This window comes from Caloenas nicobarica, chromosome Z, assembly GCF_036013445.1.
Source record: "Caloenas nicobarica isolate bCalNic1 chromosome Z, bCalNic1.hap1, whole genome shotgun sequence".
Lineage (NCBI taxonomy): Eukaryota > Metazoa > Chordata > Aves > Columbiformes > Columbidae > Caloenas > Caloenas nicobarica.
Genome location: NC_088284.1, coordinates 52,871,392 through 52,894,748, shown reverse-complemented (window position 1 = coordinate 52,894,748; position 23,357 = coordinate 52,871,392). Strand labels below are relative to the sequence as shown.

Genomic DNA, 23,357 nt, shown 5'->3' with positions numbered 1-23,357 from the left:
ATCGCTCATGAAAAACTGTACCATATTGAGCAGTGGCTTCTTGATCTATAAAAACGGGAAACCTGAAAAAAAAAATTGGTCCGCAATCTAAAAGATGAGCTGAATTCAAGCAGGCTATTTCTTGTCAAATACATACAAAATTTTTAATAATGACAATTACTAATATAATACGATATTCAGTAAATTTTTACAATCTTGATAACTTGTCTTCACTCCTACAAAATTATGCACTCTGTCATTCACTTCTGGTTTAGTTTTCTTTAAAGTATGATTCTCTGTTATTGTTAGATAAGAATTAGATATTCCTGCAGAAAAACACATTAGAAGAATATTATTAAAATTGCTAAGTCAACACACTCTACTGAGGAAATGGCAAAATTTTGTTTTTATCCCTTTTAAAGTTACTTTAAGAAATATACAGATCATGCAGGTTGGTGAATGCTGCAAGTATTTAATGAAGAAACTTACCAAAAGGACGTTTGAGTAAAGCTGCTACAAGAGGCTGGTGATGGTAAGGGAAGTAGGCCTTCAATGGAAATTTATGCTAAGATAAAAAATGATTATTTTAAGAATTTTCTGGTCAGCTTTTAAAAAAACCCCACAGTGAACAATCTCATTTAAGGTAGTAATTAGCAACACAGACTGAAGCAAGAGAACACAAAAGTACATCTACACTTAATTTGGGGATTTTACATAAAGAAAGAAGGGGGATATTTAGGAAAAGCTTGCTTAGAAAAAATAATAATTTGTGGATTTTTAAAATACGTGATTAAAAAAGATTCAGAGCCTGAGGAAAATTATATCTTAGTATTCTTAGTCTTTTTCCCTGTAATCACGAAAGCCTTCACTCTTAATATGCAGAGGTAAAAAGATATTAATTAGTTTAATTCAATTTTCCAGTGTAAACAGGTTCACAGATCATATTAAACTAAGAACTAATAATATCCACAAAATCTGAGGGACTGATGTAGATTATTGCCTTACGTTCACAAATAGAAACCTAACATTCTTAGGATCTGCCAGTTTGCGATGACACAAAAATGGGAGGAGTGGCTGTTATGCCAGCGGTCATGCTGCCACGCAGAGGACAGGCTGGAAAATGGGCTGACAGAAGCCTCATGAAGTTCAATAAGGAGAAGTGTAAAGTCCTGCACCTGGGGAGGGACAACCCCAGGCACCGGTACCTGCTGGGAGCCAACCTGTTGGAAACCAGTTTTGCAGAAAAAGACCTGGGGGTCCTGGTGGACACCAAGTTGAATGTGAGCCAGCAATGTGCCCTTGCTGCAGAGGCAGCAAATGGTATCTTGAGCTGCATTAGGCAAAGGATTGCCAGCAGGTCAAGTGACGTGATCTTTGCCCTCAGCACTGGTGAGCAGCCACTACAGCAGCCAAACCTGGAGTACGATGTCTGGTTCTAGGCTCTTTAGTACAAGAGAGACATGGACATACTGGAGAGAGTTCAACAAAGGGCCACAAGGATGATTAAGGGACTGGAACATCTCTCCTATGAGGAAAGGCTGAGAGAACCTGGAGAAAACAAGGCTGAAGGGGGATCTCATCAATGTATACAAATGCCTGAAGGGAGGGTGCAAACAAGTTGCCCACAGTGGTTGTAGAGTCTCAGTCCTTGAAGATATTCAAAAGTTGACTGGACATGGTCCTGGGCAACTGGTCCTAGGTGGCCCTGCTTGAGCTGGGGTATTGGACAAGATGACCTCCAGAGGTCTCGTTCCAACCTCAACTACTCTATAATTCTGTCATTTCAGTCTTCAAGTCTGCAAACCACACCCTTAGAACTCTTCTGTCTCCTTTCTTTAGGAACAAGAGACTATTTAGCAAACAGATCATCTCTTGAATCACAGACTGGGAATAAAGACTCTATAAAAAGTGACACATTTCTAAATCAAACGAAGACCATATTTAGCAACTCATTTCTTTTGCGATATAAATGCATGTATCTTATAAACAAATGGACTGACACATTCTCTCTCTACTAATTTTTTTGTTCCGTAAACAGCAGTTAATTAACATTACAACACACTAATATATACAGTATTCTCAGACAGTCTATGTATCACTGGTATGGTAAGACTCCAAAAGTCTACTTGTCACATGGAACTAGTTTAATTAAAAATTAATAATTCCTATGCTAAAGTATGCATGTAGCCAATTAGCTTGCACCAAAAAAAGCAGCCCTCGACAGAGTTAGTAGTAGCCAAGACAACTCACAGCATGAGTAACATATGAAAACAGTATTGTAAAGTAAATGAAAACCAGTTTTCAGCATCCTATTTAAGCAAAGCAAAACATGTTTGGTTCCTATCATGCAAACACACTATTTTAGGCAATTCTTTCCTTACATAAGCCATCAGAAAGTACAAAACAAGTACAAAGAGACAAAATGAGTTTGGATGTGGCTGGTTATAGTAATTGCCATGATGGATAACAGGAAATTAAAGTTGAACAGTGGCTTAAAATATTTATCTAGCTATTTAAAACAAAATTCCCAGGTGAAAACCACTGTCAGTTCTGAAATGATCAAAGGAATATAGTCCTGGAGGAAATTATAATTGTCATCAAATAAAACCATGAACTTTAAGTTCATAAATTCACAAGTAATGTGACCCAAATATCCTTAGGTTAGCTTTCACTACCATCACAAACTTGAAGGAAATCTGTTTGTACAAAACATTAAAAGGATTATTCCAGTAGTAATCTCAGTATCCCTATTCTTAAATTTCTGATTCAATGACTACACAAATTGTCTTTTTTCCTAAGTAGGTTTAAACCCTGCGTTCCATTTATACCTTTTTCAGTCTCCCAAAATACCAAGGAAACAAGACTATTCCTAAACTCACACTCTTCAGCTTTTTTCTGCCAAATCTTGTTCTCTCTAAATGGCTTACAAAGTTATTAGAAAAGACAGCTATTTCTGACAGCTGCCACACTGCAATACAGAATTGTTTTCCTCTTACCTTGCAATCCAGTGCAGCTGCCAGACAATGACCTGGTTCTTTTGAAAATTTTGTGGGCACATCTGTTTGCCTAGCCTTTTCTCAATTAACTGTACTATAAATTCCTAGGTCACAGACGACCTGGCCGGAACCCTCTTCATCCTCTGTCATTAATGGTTTTACCATTCCTCTGTGAAATACTAATGGAGCACATTATGTCCTGTCAAGGGCATCCAGATACCACTGAGATCGGTGCCTTATGAATATATGCAATATTGGTATAAGAAAAAAAAAAATCTGACTTATTTAAACAAAGCCTAAGAAGCAGCCTGTGCCTGCATTTTTGCATGCCAACTGTTAGGTAACATTATGGTTGATAAACTGTGAAACAAGGGATTTTAATATTGAAGATAATACCTTAATTAGAGCACCATGAATTAAACTGTATGCAACTTAAATAGAGGAAACATTTAAAATCATTACAAAAAAGTGGGCAATAGTCTATGTTGCAATGCCAGCAGGTGAAGGACTTCACCCTGAAGCAAATGCATCACCTGCACAACAGAATTAGCTCTTGAGTGTCTGATGGGTGTGGAATCTTTACTTGCTTTTTCTACTCAGTCACCTCCACCCAGGGCTACACAGTGTGTTGCTGCCATGTAGCCAAGGTGGCATAGAATTAACACACACAACACCTGTAGATTAAGCAAGACAGCTGCAGTTTCATCCTTAATCCATGTTGCCTGAATCTAGAAGACTGATCCACTCACACTGCAAATTAAAGGCCAGTGCATCACAAGTCCCAAGAAGTCCCAAAATTTTCTCGACTACCATCTCCCCAAAAAGATGGAAAAAATCGAAGGAACTAGGAATTTTCTTAAGTCTAAAGTGAAAGCTAGTAAATGATAAGATACTGTCCAAACTTACATCATGTGAATTGGAGTGAAACAATCAAACAAAATGGTCAGGATATGAAACGACAGTGTGATTTGGGAACGTGAAAGGAAGTCTGCAACCTATAAACAAAACTTTTTCATGTCTCCATCTTGAAATTTAAAAACGAGAAATCGATCCTGCTCCTGTTTAAATTAATATATGCAAAATTAATTCTACTTAATTCAGTTCAGTAAGATCTGTACAAAAATCTGTGAAGAAGACACTAAGCTGGGAAATTTGAAGCTTTAAAAGTGGGCAAAATTTCTGAGTGGCCACTGTTGAGGACAAGAAACTGAAACCACTACGTATTCTTCATAATTTACCTTTTGAACAGACAAATCTGACCATTCAGTGTCCTACTTAGAATTATTGGGGAGAATGGGGATGGGGTTATTATCCCTGTTCCATTTATTATCAGAAATCCTGCTAATGCAAAAGAAAAACACATCTGGAGTTTTTCATCCTTTCTGCGAAAGATGGGTGATCGTGACCTTGTTCACTACACAGACAGAAATTTCAGCACCAGAGGAACTGCGCCTGTGAAAATCACAGTTCAGGTTGCAGGATTACTCCAGGGTGAAGACAGATAAATTGCTCTTACATATTGGTTTCACACTAGAATTTTATTCACAGGTAAAAATGTTTGAACTGAACTTTGGCATGTATCTACAGCTGTAGAGAGATGCTATTATTCAGCTCATTTTATCTAGACACCATTCTTAACAGAAGAATTGTTATTTTCTTGTGAAATTTCCTATCCTCTCACTGAAAAGAAACATTAAGAAATAGATCTTGACTAACCTGCTTGTTTTCATTCTGATGACCCTGAAGGAAGAGTTGTGTAAACACTTGTACTATGGTCATAACTTCTGGTGTTCCATCAGTTTCCAGCACTGCATTTCTAAGCATTGAAAAGCAAGATTATGACAGATCAGATAATTAGTCTGCCTATCACACCACTGTTAATTGAAATGAAGAAAAAAAGGTACATTCTTTGTTTGCTGTGGATTCATGCTGTGTCTGAGCTCATTATGCCAGTGTGGAAACTGACAGAAATACTACTAACTTTGCTGGGTTTTTAAATTTTATTTTTACTTTTAAAAACCCCATATGCAACTCCTACAAATAAACTGGATTTAGTAAGTATATACAATATATATGCAGACACACATAGGAAATCTGGCACCTGAACCATCTTATTGGGTGCAGAGCAACTATTCCCAATATCTACAGTTAGCCATACTTTAGTGCTTTGTGGGACTGCATCCCATAGGCCATTTCAAATTAAAGAGAAAGTACAATCTAGTACAATCTCCTGGGATACTCTGAGGTATCTCAAGGGAAAAAAAAAAAAAATCTTGACTTAAACTGTTAAATATAGCAGTCCTGCTGGAGCCAGGAAAACAAACAGAAATTGTTCATCAAATTTAAAAGCTAAGTATTTAAAAACCTACACAAGGAGACTGAACTTGATACCGTGGTTGTTCAGTCTTTAGTGATCACTAAGCAATGAATCAGAAGCACAAACAGAAATTAGTGTTTACCAAGGGTGTACTTTAGGTCAGTAATTGCTGCAGATTTAATTAGGGACAAGTGCATTCCAATGTGTTTTCAATGGTGAAATCATAAAACCCACTCAGGAGGTTCAGGAAGGTGAACACTTTAACTATAGGGCATGTAACCTTGAGCAAATGGAGCAGAAAAACATACGGGCAGCAAAGTGTAATTTTCATTCTCTGATTTGAAAGACAGGTAATAGTAAGGAGAAAAAATGTTCAAAGTAAGCTGTCACTGAGGTTTTTTTATTAGAGAATTGTTTCATTCTTTCCATAATGATCTAAAAGATAAGAACAGCTACCACATTTATGTAACAGAGAAATTCCACAAAACTACAGGCACATATAATCACTAATATAAACATTAGAAACAGTACACAGAAATTCAAGACAATCTACGTATGTGGAATTCTGTAGAGTCGCACATAGCAACAAAACAAGCTTCTACTTGGGAAATAAAAACACAAGTTAATCTCCCTGAGATAAAGCAATTTAGCATAATCAACCTAAATAAAAAGCATGCGAATAGCAGGAAAGTTATTCCTGGAAGAGACACAGTGCTTAGATCTGTGCTTCTAACAGATTATTAACCCCCAAAATAAAAGGAGTTTTCTGCCAGGTGTAGAAACATATCACCATCTCCAAGCAATGAAGTATAAGTTCTTTATCAGCAGTTCTCTAAAATCTCTACATGTGACTACGTCTGTAATAATATCTTAACATCTGCACAGCACTTGATAGTAGTTGGAAGGATGTCAGTGAAATACAACAAACATGAACACAAAGCTGCAGAAACCAACTGGTCTGCAAAAGCTAGCTAATATATACAGCTTCACTTAACACCAAGAGGACCTGAAACACAGTATTTTTAAAACACATTAAGGTTTTAATACCAATGATGTACAGGAACAAGCAAACTAAGTAGAAACAGTAGAAAGCAAACAAGGGAGCAGGAATGTAGGCTGAGCAACAGTAAAACATGAATTTCTGCAACAATTCAGAACATTAATACAAGTTCAAAGTCTTATTAGGAAATACTCTGCTGGGCAAAGTCTTACATTATTTGAGAAACAGCGTCTCATCCATTTCTACTGTCTACCAAATGGAAAGGGTGCAAAACAGGTAGCCTCGTGTTATTTTTTAAAAATATTTTTTATACCACAAGCCTAAATAAGCCAAGAAATTTGAAAAAATTTTGTCTCCCTATACCATCACAATATAGAGCCTCCAGCATGAGACATTAGCACAGGACTGGTGAAGCCACATCAATTTTCAAGCGTATTTTGCTTCGGGAAAGTAACTGGTCTTAACTATTCAGAAAACGCTAATGTGCTCAGGCACTGGAGCACAGCGACAGAAAGGACTGGGACAGCAATAGCTGCCGAGCAGTTCCACCCTCACCGCTGCTACAGCAAAGGCGCTTCTGTTTGTGTCTGCACGAGCCTGAACACGCACACGGACACACAAATGCCCCCAAACACGGGTACCCGGCAGCCCTTTTATCTTAAAAAGGAAAACACTTGATGAACAGAGAATGTCAGTCACTAAATATATTATTGTTGTATCGAAACTGACAAACCCAGCAGTAGAGCTACTTTAAAAGAATAAGTCAAGTGAAGTAAAGAGAAAAAGACACTGAAAACTGAGTACAAAGGACAGGAAGCCCCCATGTGGTATACAATATCCATTGCTTCAAAATAATCTTAATGCATTCCAGAACCAAAGCCATTATTAACAGGCAGATCAATAGTTTAATGCCATTAAGAGCACATCTGATATCAATCCTGAAGACTATTCAGGCTACACTGATAAGTGCAAATGTTTTAGCTAAATTCTGTCTTCATGCTGGCATGGGCCAACCCATTACAGCATTTAGAATTTTCACCTCAAAATCATATTTCATATTTCAACCACAAATCTCTACTGAAGCACAAAATAAGATATAAATTTTAAAGGCTAAAATTCAATGTAGTCAACTGTATCAATTATTATTATAATCTAACTTTTATGTAAAGTTCACAAGATTTTTAATATTTTTCATTATTTGCAGTATATTACACAAAAGGGTATACTAACACATATAGCTGAAGACATCCCAAAATTATAATACATCCCAGATTATAATACTCCGTCTTCTCATGAAGAAAACCTCGCTGTTTAAACTGATCATTGCAAACACTTCCCACTTCAAAACTTACTTGAAAATTTCATTAACAATTCTGAAAATGGCAGGATGGCTTGCTGCTTGTGGCTGTTGATAAAACAAATGGAAGAAAATTAGTCATTAATAAGAAGCTACTCAACTGCCACTGTGTAACTTACAGTTTAACTCAAGGATGCTATTACACTGCAGTTATTAAACTGTAAATCTCAGATCAACTCTTACGAAACCCCCAGTTTTCTGAGGATTAGGTTCTTCAAACTAACTATGTCAGAGTCATGGAAGGAGATCCACAGCGATACCAAGCAGGGTAAACAGTTGATAAACGCAAACACCTGGGATCCCAAACTGTTTATGCCAACGATCATCAAAAATACTAAAGGTGGCAGATAGAAAGAACAGGTTACTGCATGCAATTGCTGGAGGCAAGAGACAGTGAGTAGAGTTACTCTCAGTTTTTCTCTCCTTTTCACAGATAAACCCTTTTGGATATGCTTGGAGAGTCTTGCTACATCTTCGAAATTAAATTCCAGAAATCAAATTTATCGCTCTTGTCTTTAACAGTACCACACACATTCTGGTCCAAAACACGTTTTGACATATTGTCATCTTCTGTGAGTTTCGGAGTTGCTAGTACAAGCTAAATATCTCAGTGCATCAATTTTTTTTTTTTTTTAAACTAGTAAAGCTTTTTATCATGCTACCACAGGACAGACTGTTTTAAGAAACTTGTTGTGTTAAACAAGCACTAGTAAACACACTGCTTTCTAATCCCATATTCTTAAATTCTAAGATTTATTAGGCCTTTATTGAGCACTAAGAATAAAATCTACTTGCGCATTCCTCAAACTATATTTGCCTAAGTTAAAAACCAAATTCACACTTTGTGTTTCTGAAGTTAGCATCTGAAGATTTGATACAACTATAGTTCTTGAACAAGTTAGAGTAATTCATGTTTAATAAAATCCACTCTATAAACTTCAGGATGCATGGAAGAAATAGCTTTTATGAATTACATTTATTGCAACGGCTTTAAATGCCTGACACACTATTCCAAATAAAACTTTTATGCATTTGTTTCAAGCTAAAAAGTACCAAACAGAATAGATTTTTTTTTCCTTTTTAATTGCACAGGCAGAATGAGGACTTGACTTTACGTGGTCCCTATATGATAATTTCAGAAAATAGAAAACCTTTAAAACAAACTGTCTAGAAAAGCTCCTTGTTTCTCACAGTTGTCTTTGCCATACTGAAAATATTAGATGACACCTCATTTTCATGTTTTACCACACTTCGTCACAGGGCTGTAGGTAAGCTATTCTATCGAACGTATGCCATCTAGTGTTTGAGAGTATCTACAGCTGGTCGTTCGGCCTTGTGAAGAACAGGACGCAGCTTGGTACAGACCTGGTCTCCAAACTTCCACTGCCACGGGGAGAAAACAAAACAAAACAAAACAAACCCAACCCAAAACCAACCAAACAAAAAAACCCCAACCAAACAATAAACAACTGGCTGGATGAAACAAAAAAGAAACATGTTCATCTCTTTTTTTAAAAAAAGGAAAACTTGGACTAGACAACCTCCAGATGTTGTCTCCTCCCAACCCCAACCATTCTGCAATTCTGTGAAAACAGTGGAAAGTGATAAGTATGCTTTTCAGGCAGATGGGCTAAATGGTTGAATTGAGCCATTTCTCCACTGTCTTTTCAGACACTCCACCTACTTTTGCATATGTACTTCTGCAATGATGTACTAACCTGCTGTTCCTTGAGACAGCTTGGGTATCAACTTGAAAGGGTCCATCAGCACATCACCACACGTATCACAATCAAATCATAGTTCTTTTGAACAAGACCAAAATAAATGTGCTGTATGCAACAATTAAAAACTCTCCACCCTTTCCTGCCAGACAGCAGCAATCTAAAGTACACACTACAAGAAAACACAGTTAATAGGTCCTAGTACTTTACACTGCTGAAATCAATATGAATTTCATCACTGGTATTCAAAATGGAAAACAAAAACCGATGAAACAAAACATTGTTATCTAATGGCACAAGAGTCTGATCAATGGATTGCATGGAATTAATTTGCAAGCACTCAACATAAGAATGCTATCACAGTGCAAAACTCTCTAAGGCAATTCGAAGATGTGCCTGTTGTGTAGCAGGACTAGAGCAGGCACAACAATTCTGCTGTGAGCAGCAGCAATTCTGGACTTTGGGAGGCATTACCAATTTCAGGAGTGATTCTCATAGGGTTTTCATGTTTTTGACATTATCTATGTATTTTTTCAAAACGAAAAGGCATTTTACGTTTTAATTATCTTGTCTGTCTATGCAATATTTTTTACAGAAAGGTCAGCAAACCAAACATACTGTCTACCAGGAGCTTGTTCCATCAGCACAGTACATACAGCACAACACACACTAAACCAGAAAGATCCCAACACAGGGAACTGTAGCTCCATGTGTGGTATCATGGTTACATATTTCCTGCTTTCTTCAGGAAAAACAAAAACAAAACCACCACCGCACCACACCACAAAAACACTGGGATTCTTGAAAGAAACAAAATACAAAAAATATACGGTAACATAGAGTATTACATACACAAGTTCTATAGAACTACACTACTTCTGTATCTGTATTATTAGAAAGAAGAATCCTAAACAACTGGTTTATAATACAAAGCTAGAACTGAATAAAGACATAAGAAAAATACATTTGTATCTACAAGATGAAAGTAAATGGCGCAAAGAAGAACAGACTAATAATTATATACAATGTTTTATTCACATCTTAGAACGTTCTGTAACAACTGCAAGAGTAAAGATAGTGAAACAAATTCTGCCCAAGATCACACAGCAATGGATTTGAGGTGGTAACACCACAAATACCAGTTCTCTTGACTTCCAGACTCACATGCAATTAATTGCATAACGCTTCTACAGTTAAACACATCTAGCTTTAAGAAACTACTACACTGCTGTATTTCAAATTTTGTCTGTATTTCCAAATTCTGTATTCACCTGGAATCCTGAATTTTACATTAACCAGTGAAAACCAAGAAGTGTCCCTTTGTTTTTTTCTTATACCAAGTGCCAAATGTATTTTTATTTTGAAGCATACACTTGTTTTGAAAGCACAGACATCTTTTTACAGAGGTTTAAAAATTTCCTGAATTCATCAACATTATGAATAAATTCCTGTGCACTATTTCAGAAATTTTACCATAACAACAAATGTTTTGAAGTCAGGCAATACTGAGGGAACTAACTGCAACTTAGCTGGAGCATATTACAAGAAGGAAAAAAAAATCTTCTCACTTTCCCTGTCTATCCTTCTTCCTTTCTCCCTCATTAATGCCTATTTCATTAGCACATCTCCTAGTGAGAGGTAGTGTGGATCCAGCCAGACCCAATACTTGGGTATAAGGCAGAGCAAGAGGGCAATGCAAGGACACGGGAACCTGAGCAGTCTCCAGCTTGGTGTCCTGTTGGGCAATATGAGAGTCACCACGTCCCCCACTAAAACTACAGTTGTTTTATAATGCTGTAGCAAAAATAACAACAAGGGAGAGCCCACAGCTAGAGCTTTAGCTGCAGAGCGCAACATCATTTCAGTGCTGGGCTTAATTTGGGAAAGCTGACAAGGTGGAAAAACAAAACACAGGAATAACAGGTGGTTTATAAAGGAGAAGCTGACAAATTTTAAGCCCTATCAACTTATCTTGCAATGGAAATGTGAAAGAAATAAAACTACTTTGGAAAGTTATCTAAGAACTAAGTACAAACTGTAATTGACATTGATTCATTCACATCTCTTTTTGCATGCATATACTTTAAAAATTTGTTCATATAGATACCTATTCATTTCTGTTAAAGCATAAAATTCTAATATGTGTACTTATTTAAATTGTAGTTGTTAACGCACCAATAACGCCCCCAAGCCACAAACCTAATAGCATACCATACACACCATCACACTACAATTACTCTTGGTATTAAAATATAAGAGTACTGCATATCAGGTTTCTTTCATAATAGAAATATCGTGGTTTACAATTATCTGGGTACCATAGATCTCTGTGAGGCTTATGTACAGTTTAGTGACTGTATCAAGGTATTTTATTTATATAATGATTTTGATAATGCAATTATGAAAGAGCTTATTGAAATTTCTTATCGTATACTATAATCAACTCAATAACAAATTTCTGCCTATTCGTACTCTAGAGGTTTTCTTCCAAATTAAAAAAAAAAAAAAAAAAATCAAGTTTTGTCTCATTATTCCACTTTTTATTACCATATCCATAAGGCAAACAAAGGTCACATCCTACAAATACCATAATCCATCTGCCAAAATATGCATATCCATATTCATAAATAAATATTCAAATGTCTTCACTGTCTTTCCAACAGTAATCATACTGTTGGATTCAAAGTGCTGACTGATCCAATGTCACACAAGTACCTTTACAGTACCATGTATAAATTGTACAAAGTATCACTAGGCATTTTAGAACACAATTTCTGGATCAATTATTTTCCTTTTCTACTGCCTCTGTGAAGCTTCTCTTCCTGTTGTTTTTAATTGGTATTCTATCGCTCATTCATGCACCCTCCCTCTTATCAATGCCCATCAATCAGCAATATGCGTCTTCCAGCTACTCTCTATGCCTCCTTGTCCACATTATGTCCTCTCTAAACCATCACTCAAAGCGGCTGCACTGGTCTTTCCACTCTGTGAATATATTACTATGAAAGCAGAAAGTCTTTGGAGCAGAGGCAAGTTAAGGGCAAAAGTGTGCTAGCACAGTGATGTTCCAGTCTTTTCAGGGATGAGAATGTGCAGAGAAGGTAAATATGGTCATTGTTAATAAATAACAATAAACTAATAATTAAAACAAGTATTTTGCTTCTTTTCATAGACAACCTAGATTTTTTTTTTCACCAGCCACATTGTGGTACCATGTATTGTATTCAATTCACAGTATATCTGATACAGAAAACTTAAGCACGGACCTTGGGTATAGCCTCGTCTTCTGGAATACCTACATCCTCAGATGACATATGAAGTGCTGTTAATGCCAAGCATTTGTGAGATTTGCAAGTATTAGAATGGATCCCCAAATCAGAAATTTGCAGATTCAGTTAAAAAGGAAGAATATCGAAAGGTATGATTCTTTTCCTGTCTAAAATACATACCCTGTAAGCAGTTTCATAGGCTGAAAATATGACACCACATGCCGTTTTTCAGTTCTATCCATTTTATGAAATATATAATTTAAGTGCATAGCACACATGCTATTTCACACTATAATTAACAATTAAATTTTCATTTAGTGTTGCAAACTAGCTCGTTATTTTGGAAAAGGTATTGTGCCATGTTTTCTCATATGACAGACGTTTGGTATACTGTGTAACACAGCCTTGAAAACAAACTTTAATTACAGTTTAGAAAATGTTTTGTACTACGAATTCTGTTCAGGTTTGGAAACAAAACTAAGTAACTAATCAGTCCATAATAATCTACAAGGAATGTCAATGGTTTAAACTGCTAAATATCCGAGGGCACAGAGATTGAAGTGGAAACAGATTCAAACCCTCTCTCACCAAATTTGTAATTTTTTTAAGACAGAGGCAGGTACTTGGCACCCTCTGCAGTCAGATTCTCATCTCTTCAACCATTCTTAATCACTGGATAAAACCTTTTTCCTCTTCTACCAATTCAGTGTAAAAACTAAAAATTTAGTTATATTTGTAAGACTCAAGATTTACCTTTGCATTAGCAAGTTATATGCCACATGACAGCCCTTTCCCTCAAATATGCTGATGTATTTGAAAACTCTGTCACTTCTCAGCAGGGAAGAGCAGTATCAACCATCCTAGATGTTGCACGTACCAGTAGCAAGTCTTTCATGACACAAGCCACTTCTTCCAGTGAATTCATCTGAACAGAAACCAGTTGGTCTAAAAGACATAATGTAGCTTTTTCAAGGCTTGGTAAGTGACGAAGCCAGAGGCTGCAGACCGCAGATTCAGAGAGGGAGATCTTCTTCCTGGTTTAGATAGAAAAACACCATTTTCCCTGTGAAACTGGGACAAAAATGTACCAACAACAACAAAAACAAGGTAGAAGTAGGTAAGCCTTCACCCCACCAACGCTGACCGGAGCCTATCTAATAAAAGACGGATGCTTCACGTAAAGCTGTCAGCTATAGCCCAGCTGAAGCATAGAGTTCTATCACTAGGAAATAAAAGGCACAGTTTATTTTGAGACAACAACATAATTTGTGTGGACCAGCACAAATCAAAATATGCTAAAGTAGCCACCCAAGAAGAAGAGCTATCACAGCACAAAACATCCTGGATTTTTTTTGCAGCTATCGTTATAGTTGCAAATTAAAATGTTAAAACCAAAACAAACAGAAAACATAAACAAGAAATATGTGCCTTGGTCTTAAATTGAGTTCATATTAAAAAACCTAAAATTAGGCTGGACAGTACATACAAATTAAAGCTACTGATAAAAAAGAAAAATATCATCAGATTTAACACCATTTTAGGATCTATTTTCAATGTCTTTATTTTACCATACATTTATTTAAATAGCAGCCTTCAGAATCCTGATTTCCATTGAAAAGCTGGTTTTTTTCCATTCAAAACTATGTAATAGCTTAATTTAAAAGTGTGTATCTGTAGCCAAGAAACATATTGAAGTACATAGAATTTAAAAATTCTAAAGCAATGCTCAATTTCAAGATACTGTCTGATTAAATATCACTATTAAAGAACATACACACATCAGAGTAAATTAAGAATGACAAGAGATTACTTAATTTTGCCACAATACTACTTTTTGTTATTTTTGTGGTAGCATGGTGGATATTACGGATATTATGACAGGAAAAATAAAACTAATAAGCTTACACAGAGGTGTTCCAACTCTGGGATTTAAGAACCACCTAGGAAGTGAACTGTAGTTATTATCCTTCTGTGACTGAACTTGCAGATGGTCCCACTGGGAAAATGCAGAGGTCTGTAGACCACTGCAAATCCCAGTATTTAGTAACCTGACTCTTGGAGCAGGCTTCACCCGTGTTCAGAAGGATAACAAGTGTTCAGAACACAATGACAGTGTTAGGGAGCACAGAATTCAATTCTTAAAGTGGGGAAAAAGAACTACAAGCACATTCATGTTAAGATCACATGGGCTTCAGTGACAGAACACCATGCAAAGCACATGTGCGCCTACATCTGATCTCAAGGAAACCACACACTTTTGTCAAGGGCCCTGCATTAACCACTTAATCATGAGCCATTTGAACTGAGTTATTTTTGCTCACTGTGATAAACAAGTAGCCCAAAAGCTGAGCAAAGGGATGTTCATTTCAGTCAGAAGAACCTTTTATGACCACCGAAAGGATTCAGACTCACATCATGAAGTGGCAAAAGTATGTCATGATGGACTTGCCCATTGACTCACAGACACCAGTATAGACCATCCATGCTGAACCTGCTCTGAAAGTTTTCCAAAGTATGTTACTGCTTGTGGAACATGTCCAGTCTGAAGCCATGAAAGATGGACAAGTAAAGGATAAGTTTCTCATTCTGGGACATATCATTCAGTACAGACCTTCACATTCCTTTTTCACTTGTTTTCTTCAGCTTCTAGTAATATGTGTACAAATTAGTAACTGTGCTTTGCCATTAATTATTTTTGCTGGAGCCCTCAATGGAGCAATATAACAATCTTCATCGGAACATCCCAGAAATTATGATGTTGAGAACAGAGGAAGGAATTAAAACGTTGATTAAAAAGAAGACAAATGGATAATTGAGGTCAAGTGTTCACAAAGGACCTTTTCTAGTATTAAAAAAAAAAAATCCTTGCCTGGCATAACTAAACTTGCTGATGCTCAGCTTCACTCAACTAGTTTTTATTCATAAACTGATTTTATCCAAACAGTGGTTTTAGTGGCAGCAAAACAAGCAAAGTTATATTTCACAAGTTGTTCCTACCAGACGCATTAAAAATAACCTGCTGAAAACCAGGAGAATTTAAAATCTTGAGATCCACTTTCGCAGAAAAAGAATAAGATAAATATGGAACCACTCAAACATAAGGATTTATCTTGTGCGTGGAAAAATAAAGATGGCTCTCAAAATGTCAAGTGAGAAACGTTCATACACTTACATGAAATGTAAATAACATTTCAAAGAAAAGTGACCATATCTTTCACAAAATTCCTAAAATCTGTTGAAGGCTTCACTGTCCATTTTAGAGAAAAGGCGGGACAAAGTTGCAGGCAATATTTAAACTACTATGCCAAAATTTGCACATCAGCAATTTAAAATTCTGCTTTGGCCTACAACCTTAGCTCTGTTATTCAACTGCAAGGGAAATATTTTACTAGAATGCAGATGTACAGTGCATTCAGCATACAAACCCAGAGAAAAGACATTTAATTGAATTAATAGTCTTTACGAAAAAAGCATAAAAATCACACAGACCATGCTACTTACTTTAAAAAGGCCTCATTCACAGCCTCCAGAAATTCTGAACTGAGAATTTCTTTTGATGCACCTCCATGGTAAAGAAGGAGAGTTTCCACCAATGGAGTTAGATCAGGCAAAGTAATGAGAGGGAGACAGAAGAGGGACACAGCATTCAGACGACTGGCTGAAACTCTGAGGGAAAAATAAATAGAGTTCATATTTAAGAAAAATCAAAGCTTTAATTTCTAAACTGATAAGGTAAAAGAAGATTAAATTAATTACAGAAGGTTAAATGTAAGAGATGCATACCTAACTGCAGAAAAATCATTTACTGGAATGACTGTTGACATGTCATTACATATTGCCTGAAGAATCTTAAGGAGAAGTCAGATGAAAACTTGATATATTAGTGCTCAAGGCAAATCATGATATCAACCCACTTCTGAAGTGCAGTCAGTTGTGCTTGCTCAGCAATCACACCCTTCCTATCAGGGAATGCTTTGCCTTTCCAAGGATCAGCAAAGCTCAGGTAAGGAAGACTACAGACTGACAGCTCCCATGTAGGTTTGCTAGACCCTCCCAAGAGACCACACAGCTGCTTTTAATGCCTCCTGTTATTGACAGGTGACTATGATCTGCATTTCAATGTCACTGCAAAGGTAAACTACACAGTGAAAAGGCTTGATATCAAAAATAGTGACAACAGTAGCATTAGGTAAATGTATTCCCTTTCTTACGGTCACAGATTTTGGATTGATTACCCAGATCTAGGTAATGTGGATTAAGAAGGTGATTATTCTCACTGACTACACCTAGACATGTAGAAACATCCCACACAATGTCGCAAGGTGACTATTAGCATCTCCTGATAACCTGGATTTGAGATCTGCCCAGAGCGCATCACAATTTCCTTCCCATCCACTTTCTCGGACTTTCATCCTTAGAAAATCAGGCCAAGGAAGCACTTAAATGGTGGAAGAACATGTTTGGGTATATTTAAAATAGCTGAGTATGAAACACACAGTATTGGCAGAGTACTGTTTGGTACCAGATCAAGGAAATAACAGAAGGAAAATGAGATGTTCTTTAAACAGGCATCAACAAATTTTATCACTAATAACAAGTGCAAAGTAACTACTGTTCTGTCATATTAAACTATCACTCACACAAACAGGGAAAAAAAATCCTTTGGAAATTATTTTTTGTTTTTTCTTACAGTAACTTCCAGTTAACTTTGGTTATAAGGACACATGTGGCAGCCAGTTATGATTATGAAGTTCATAAAGTTCAACAAGGCCACGCGCAAGGTCCTGCACCTGGGTCGGGGCAACCCCCAGTATCCATACAGGCTGGAGGATGAAGGGATTGAGAGCAGCCCTGCCGAGAAGGACTTGGGGTTATGGTGGATGACAGATTGGACATGAGCCAGCAATGTGCACTTGCAGCCCAGAAGGCCAATTGTACCTTGGGCTGCATGAAAAAGAGAGTGGCCAGCAAGTCGAGGGAGGTGATTATACCACAGTGTGCCCAGGAGGCCAAAACGCCAGCAGCATCCCGGCTTGTGTCAGAACTAGCGTGGCCAGCAGGACTAGGGAAGCGATCGTGCCCCTGTACTCAGCACTGGTGAGGCCGCACCTTGAATCCTGTGTTCAGTTTTGCGGCCCTCACTTCAAGAAAGACACTGAGGTGCTGGAGAGAGTTCAGAGAAGGGAAATGGAGCTGGTGAGGGGTCTGGAGCGGCTGAGGGAACTGGGTCTGTTTGGCCTGGAGTAAAGGAGGCCTAGGGGAGACATTATTGCTCTCTACAACTACCTGAAAGGAGGTTGTAGCATGGAGGGTGTTGGTCTCTTCTCCCAAGTAGCAAGTGATAGAATGAGAGGAAATGGGCCGGGGCAGGTTTAAGTTGGATATGAGGAAAAATTTCTTCATGGAAGGGGTTGTCAGGCATTGGAACAGGCTGCCCAGGGAAGTGGTGGAGTCACCATCCCTGGAGGTGTTTAAAAGGCGTTTAGACGAGGTTCTTAGGGACATGGTTTAGTGCCAGAGGCAGGTTAATGCTTGGACTCTAGGATAGTGAGGGTGTCTTCCAAGCAAAATGATTCTATGATTCTGCTCTGCTCTGGTGAGACCCCACCCGGAGTACCACATCCAGCCCTCAAACCCTCCAGGAAAATTTGGACCTTTTGGAGAGGGTCCAGAGGAGACCACCAAGATGATCAGCAAGTTGGAACAGCTCTCCTTTGAGGATGGGCTGAGAGAGTTGGGTTTGTTCAGCCTGGAGAAGAGAAGGCTCCAGGGAAACCTTAGTACAGCATTTCAATATACAGAGGGGATTATAAGAAAAACTGAGAGAAACTTTTTAGTGACAGGACAAGGAGCAACAGTTTTAAAACAAAAGAGGGTAGATTTAGATTAGATATAACGAAGAAATTCTTCACCATGTGGGTAGTGAGGCACTGGAACAGACTGCCTAGCGAAGTTGTGAATGGCTCACCTCTGGAAGTGTTCAAGACCAGGTTGGATGGGGCTTTGTACAACCTGGTCTAGTGGAAGGTGTCCCTGCCCATGGCAGGAGGCTTGGAACTAGATGATCTTTAAGATCCCAAGCAACCCAAATCATTCTACAACTCTTGGGTTAAGTACAAACTCCTACGTGAAGCACAATTCAACAAGCTAGTCTGCAACTGAAATCATCTACACATATAGCCAAAACTATCCAGCTGAAGCCTAAGTTGTCCAAGACTGTAAAAAGGTCCTCACTGAACTGTAATGATCAAAACTAGAATATATAAAATGATGTTTAGATAACACATACCTCCCTTGAATGTTAAGTTCATTGAACTGACTTCCTCTGAGTTCTGTTACTAAAGAAAAGACCATCTGTCAAATAAAATAAAATAAATTACACATACTGCAAACAAGCAGACATTAGTTGCACAGTTCTCTGTGTGACTGACATACTGTGGAGGTTAATAACTTTCTCTGTTCACTCAGCTTGATTTTTTAATTTTTTAATTATTGGTGCCAAACTAAAGCTTTCCAGATTATTGAATAAACTATGCCGCAAAACTTTTTTGAATACACATTATATACCTTCCACATTTTAAAACTAAGAAGCTATTTATTTTAGCTCTACTTCCTTATGAGTTAAGACAAAACTTTCAGAAGAGCACTACAAATAATTTTTATATGCTTTATCTAATTTAAGTCAACATATTATGAAATATTATTCCTATTATTTTTATACATTAAATGAAAAAGACACTTTTCCTAAGATTTAGGGCTCATCTACCATTAAAAATGCAATACATACAGTCAGAGAAAACATTCCAAAAGTTACATTCTAATACACAAAATAATACATATAGACTTCACAGTGATAAAAAAATGACAGGGCAGACATTTTTTGTTATACCACAGCAGCAACAGGAATTTTATTTTTACGAACATCTACTACAGTATAATCTAATAAAATTTTAGCTCTTTTGTCCAGAAAACTCCCACTTCATTTTTTCCCTTAAAAGGCTGTAAAAGTAACTGAGGTAAGAAAAGATAAACAAAGTTCAGTTCATGTTCCTTATAACAATGACAACTCCATGTATGTGCTTATAAATTGGTGATTTATTATTAACAAAATCTCAATCACGCAAAATACTTACGTTTTTAACTAAGTGACAATAATAATCTGCTGATGTGTAGCCAAGAGTTGACAAGAATGCACTGGTTTCAGCTTCGCTACTTTCCCACTTAGAAGAAGAAAGAAGATGGCATAGCAAACTCTGTGAGAAATCAACAGAAGGACAATAACAAAAAGCATTAGGCTACAACATGCTGTGTAAAAAGAACAGGCTGCTATTAAACTGCATCTGGGGTAAGAACTTTTGATCAGTTGTGGCTTTTTACACCATGTCATCGACACAGAAGAGCATACAGCTCCCATCACCCATTAGGAAAATGTTGCAGCTGATACAATCAAAGGTGGGTTCGCACACCGCATGATTTTAGTAGTTGTGCAATAACAATGGAGCCCATCCGTGTCAACACCAGAGAGACCTTGGGTAGGTTTCCGTTTTCTGGGAGCCATTTCAGTCTGATATCGCCTGGGTAGCAGTAGTCACGTTGCTACACAGCAGAAAACTCAGCTGTAGTTTCGTATCAGTACCATGATCAAGAAGAGAAAGCATGAAGTTAACATTTAATTTTCCATATCACTCTTTCAAGAGGCCCCAGTATTTTTGACAACATTCAAGGTCTGGCCTCATAATTTAATTTGCTTAATTTTCTCATTATCTTGAAAATATAATGATAAAATTTTATTCTGACATTTCATTTGCTACCTATTTCATTACAGAATGTTTTAAGTCACATTTAATAAAACCTATTTAATACATCATATAAAAATGAAAAAATCCTTTGATGACATACTCACACTAAAGTCGGACTAACACGTTTGGGACGCTGGTTCTGCAGGCATGCACAGAGGACTCTGGTTTCATGCTGTACTGCAGCTCTGCTCTCTTACAGACAGATCTGACACCCCAGCACCCTCCCAACTGAACTCATTTATGAAAACTGTTGTGCAGAATGTTGAGCAGGTTTTTGCATCCTGCTGTTGTAACTAAGCAAGGGCAGTTTTATGTTGCTTATCAAATGATCCATTCTTAATTTGTTACAGTTTTCTTTTTTTTTTCTGTCCTCTGGTGCCACGTGCTGATATAACAGCGACTACATTCCCCTTCAAGAGGTTCATTTCAGGGCTTTATATGTCATCGACACTTAAAGTATAAACTAAATTACCCTTTGTGTGGCAGTAAGTATAAAACCCTTTGTAACAGAGGGTCAGGATTAAGAAACGCTGAAAAAGACCTTCATTTTAAAAATACATAATTACAGGAAAAGTTCAGATTAAAGCTCAGTTACTTCCATGGTCTTGGGAGTTTCACTCTATGTATTCTTTTTAAAAGAGGGGTGTGATGAAAGATTCAAGACTGAAAAAATAAACATTGGTTAGCTCATTTTCTGCTTTCAGAAATCCAACCCAAATATTTATGCATGCTTTTGTTGAACATCCCTAAGCAACTGCTTCAGCAATCCTGGAATTACATGTATTCCATGTATCCCACCTTTGATTAATGCGAGAGAGAAGATATAATCAGCAGAATCACACCAGAGGTCAAAGAAAATTCATTACTATCAAAATAATAACAAGCATTTGGAACACCTTATGTATTGTAATTTTGTTTAGGATTATCTTGCTACCTTGCAGTCTTATGTTAAATGCTTAAGTATCCTTTTATTTAATTGTAAATCTTTTTTACAAAGTAGCCCTGAACAGGAGAAACTGCCACCTAGTTTACTGTCACCTAGTGACCTCCCTAAAACAAAGGCAGAAGGAAAATGCTGTGGCAACACAGTTTCACAGAAGTAACCCAAGTGCAATTTTTGCATTCTTAAGAAAAAGACATTAAAAGTGGATTTTCAAAACGTACAAGCCTCTAAACATGGTCAAAAGTGAAGGCTAAGATCGATTAAACTGTACAATCTCCAAACTCCCCTTAATCAATTTACTAATATGGAACCATATTTGTTTTAATTGTCCTTTGCAACTATAGCTAAAGTTAAGGTTTGTTTTGAGAATGTTATCGGGGTTGAGACAAGTAGTTCCTACAAAATAAGATGGTTTGCCAAGTAGAATAAGATAAGGGATAAGACTGCAAGTTGAAAACTAAATAAAGGAGGAGTTAGCAAGAACAAACCTGGGATGCCAGTTTTGCTAGAGGTAAGGATGGGGCTTGAAAAGTACAGTTTGTTGGATTGCTCAGTTAAAGACTTGCAAAAAGCTTCATCAGTGAGAAAAACAAACCTAAAATGCTCTGAAAAGGATTTGACAGGTTGACATGGTAGTTAATGACAGCTAAATGAGGGAGTACCTTAAAAACCCATATATTCACCTATAACACTACAAAATATATCTAGTGACCCTCTCTCTGTAACCAGAATTTCCCCAAAGATAAATCTAACCAAAAATTCTTTATGTCAAGAGTAATTTCAAAATTACTTTCTCTCCGCCCTTGTGTAACAGTCATAGTTAACCAATTAACAGAGGAAAAGACAAGACAAAATTACTACACATCATCAGTCTGCGTATGGCCTGCAACACTTTCCTGTTTGTTTTTTGTTTGTTTGCTTGCTTTTTTCATTTGGTTGGTTGGGGTTTGGTTTTTTTTCATTTAGTTGGTTGGGTGGGTTTTTTTATTTTTCCTCTTCTGAGCACTTTACTACATTCATGCTAGGATTTTACAGATCACTTCAGTTATTTTTTTGGAAAACACAAAAGCTCTGAACAGCCAGAAAGGGGCAAGGGAAGGAGGAGTAAGGAGATATTGAAGTCAAGATGAGGTATTAGGTATGTTTAAATGAAAGGTATGTATTAAAAGTGAAAAACATTCAGAATTCAGTTCTATGTCTTATATATTTAATTTTACAGATGCTATTGCCAGTGCAAAGCTTAACACATACCTACATGCCACAAAGGTAAGATATTTGATAACAATAGCTTAAAACATTTATCTTTTAAGATTTAAATGCTTTCTTGGTTCAAAACATGTCCAGAAAGTTCTCCTCCTCTCTAGAAAATGTAGCTCCTTTACTACAAATAAATTCTGGTTGTAAGTGATAACTCTTTTGCTACTATATATTGCATTAGCAGGGAGCTGTCTAAAAGAGAAATAAATACTACTGATTCACTCTTACATTAGATGAGAAGACAGTTAGATGGCTAAGGATTTGGCTAGATGGCTGTGTCCAAAGAGTTGCAGTCCACAGCTCAATGTCCCAGTGGAATTCAGTAACAAGTGGTGTCATTCAAGGGTCCGTACTGGGACCAATACTATTTAATACCTTCATCAATGGGATGGGATTGAGTGGGACAGCAAGTTCGCACATGACACCAAGCTGAGTGGTGCAGTTGATACGCTGGAGGGAAGGGATGCCATCTAGAGGGACTGTGACGGGCTTGAGAGGTGGACTTGTGCAGAGCTCACAAAGTTCAACAAGGCCAAGTGCAAGGTCTTGCTAATGGGTCAGGGCAATCCCCAATATCAACGCAGACTGGGGGGTGAAGGGATTGAGAGCAGTCCTGCAGAGAACGAGTTGGGGGTACTGGTGGATGAAAAACTGGACATGAGCCAGCAATGTGCACTTGCAGCCCAGAAAGCCAGAAGCACTGGGACAGGCTGCCCAGA

The 23,357-nt window shown here is 37.3% G+C and overlaps 1 protein-coding gene across 2 annotated transcripts in view; it reads right to left on the bottom strand.

Annotated features, from left to right (window-relative positions):
• The window catches only part of FANCC (FA complementation group C), an 81,545-nt gene that overhangs the window by 10,740 nt on the left and 47,448 nt on the right, over positions 1-23,357 (bottom strand). Inside the window, exons 5-11 of one of the 2 annotated variants that reach the window (XM_065655567.1) lie at positions 19,773-19,892; positions 18,929-18,993; positions 16,141-16,305; positions 13,517-13,673; positions 7,645-7,697; positions 4,692-4,791; positions 469-544 (exon numbers count right to left, since the gene is read on the bottom strand). In XM_065655567.1, the coding sequence (XP_065511639.1) occupies positions 469-544; positions 4,692-4,791; positions 7,645-7,697; positions 13,517-13,673; positions 16,141-16,305; positions 18,929-18,993; positions 19,773-19,892 (736 nt within the window). The remainder of the gene's footprint in view (positions 1-468; positions 545-4,691; positions 4,792-7,644; positions 7,698-13,516; positions 13,674-16,140; positions 16,306-18,928; positions 18,994-19,772; positions 19,893-23,357) is intronic. The other variant, XM_065655566.1, reaches the window with a different exon arrangement.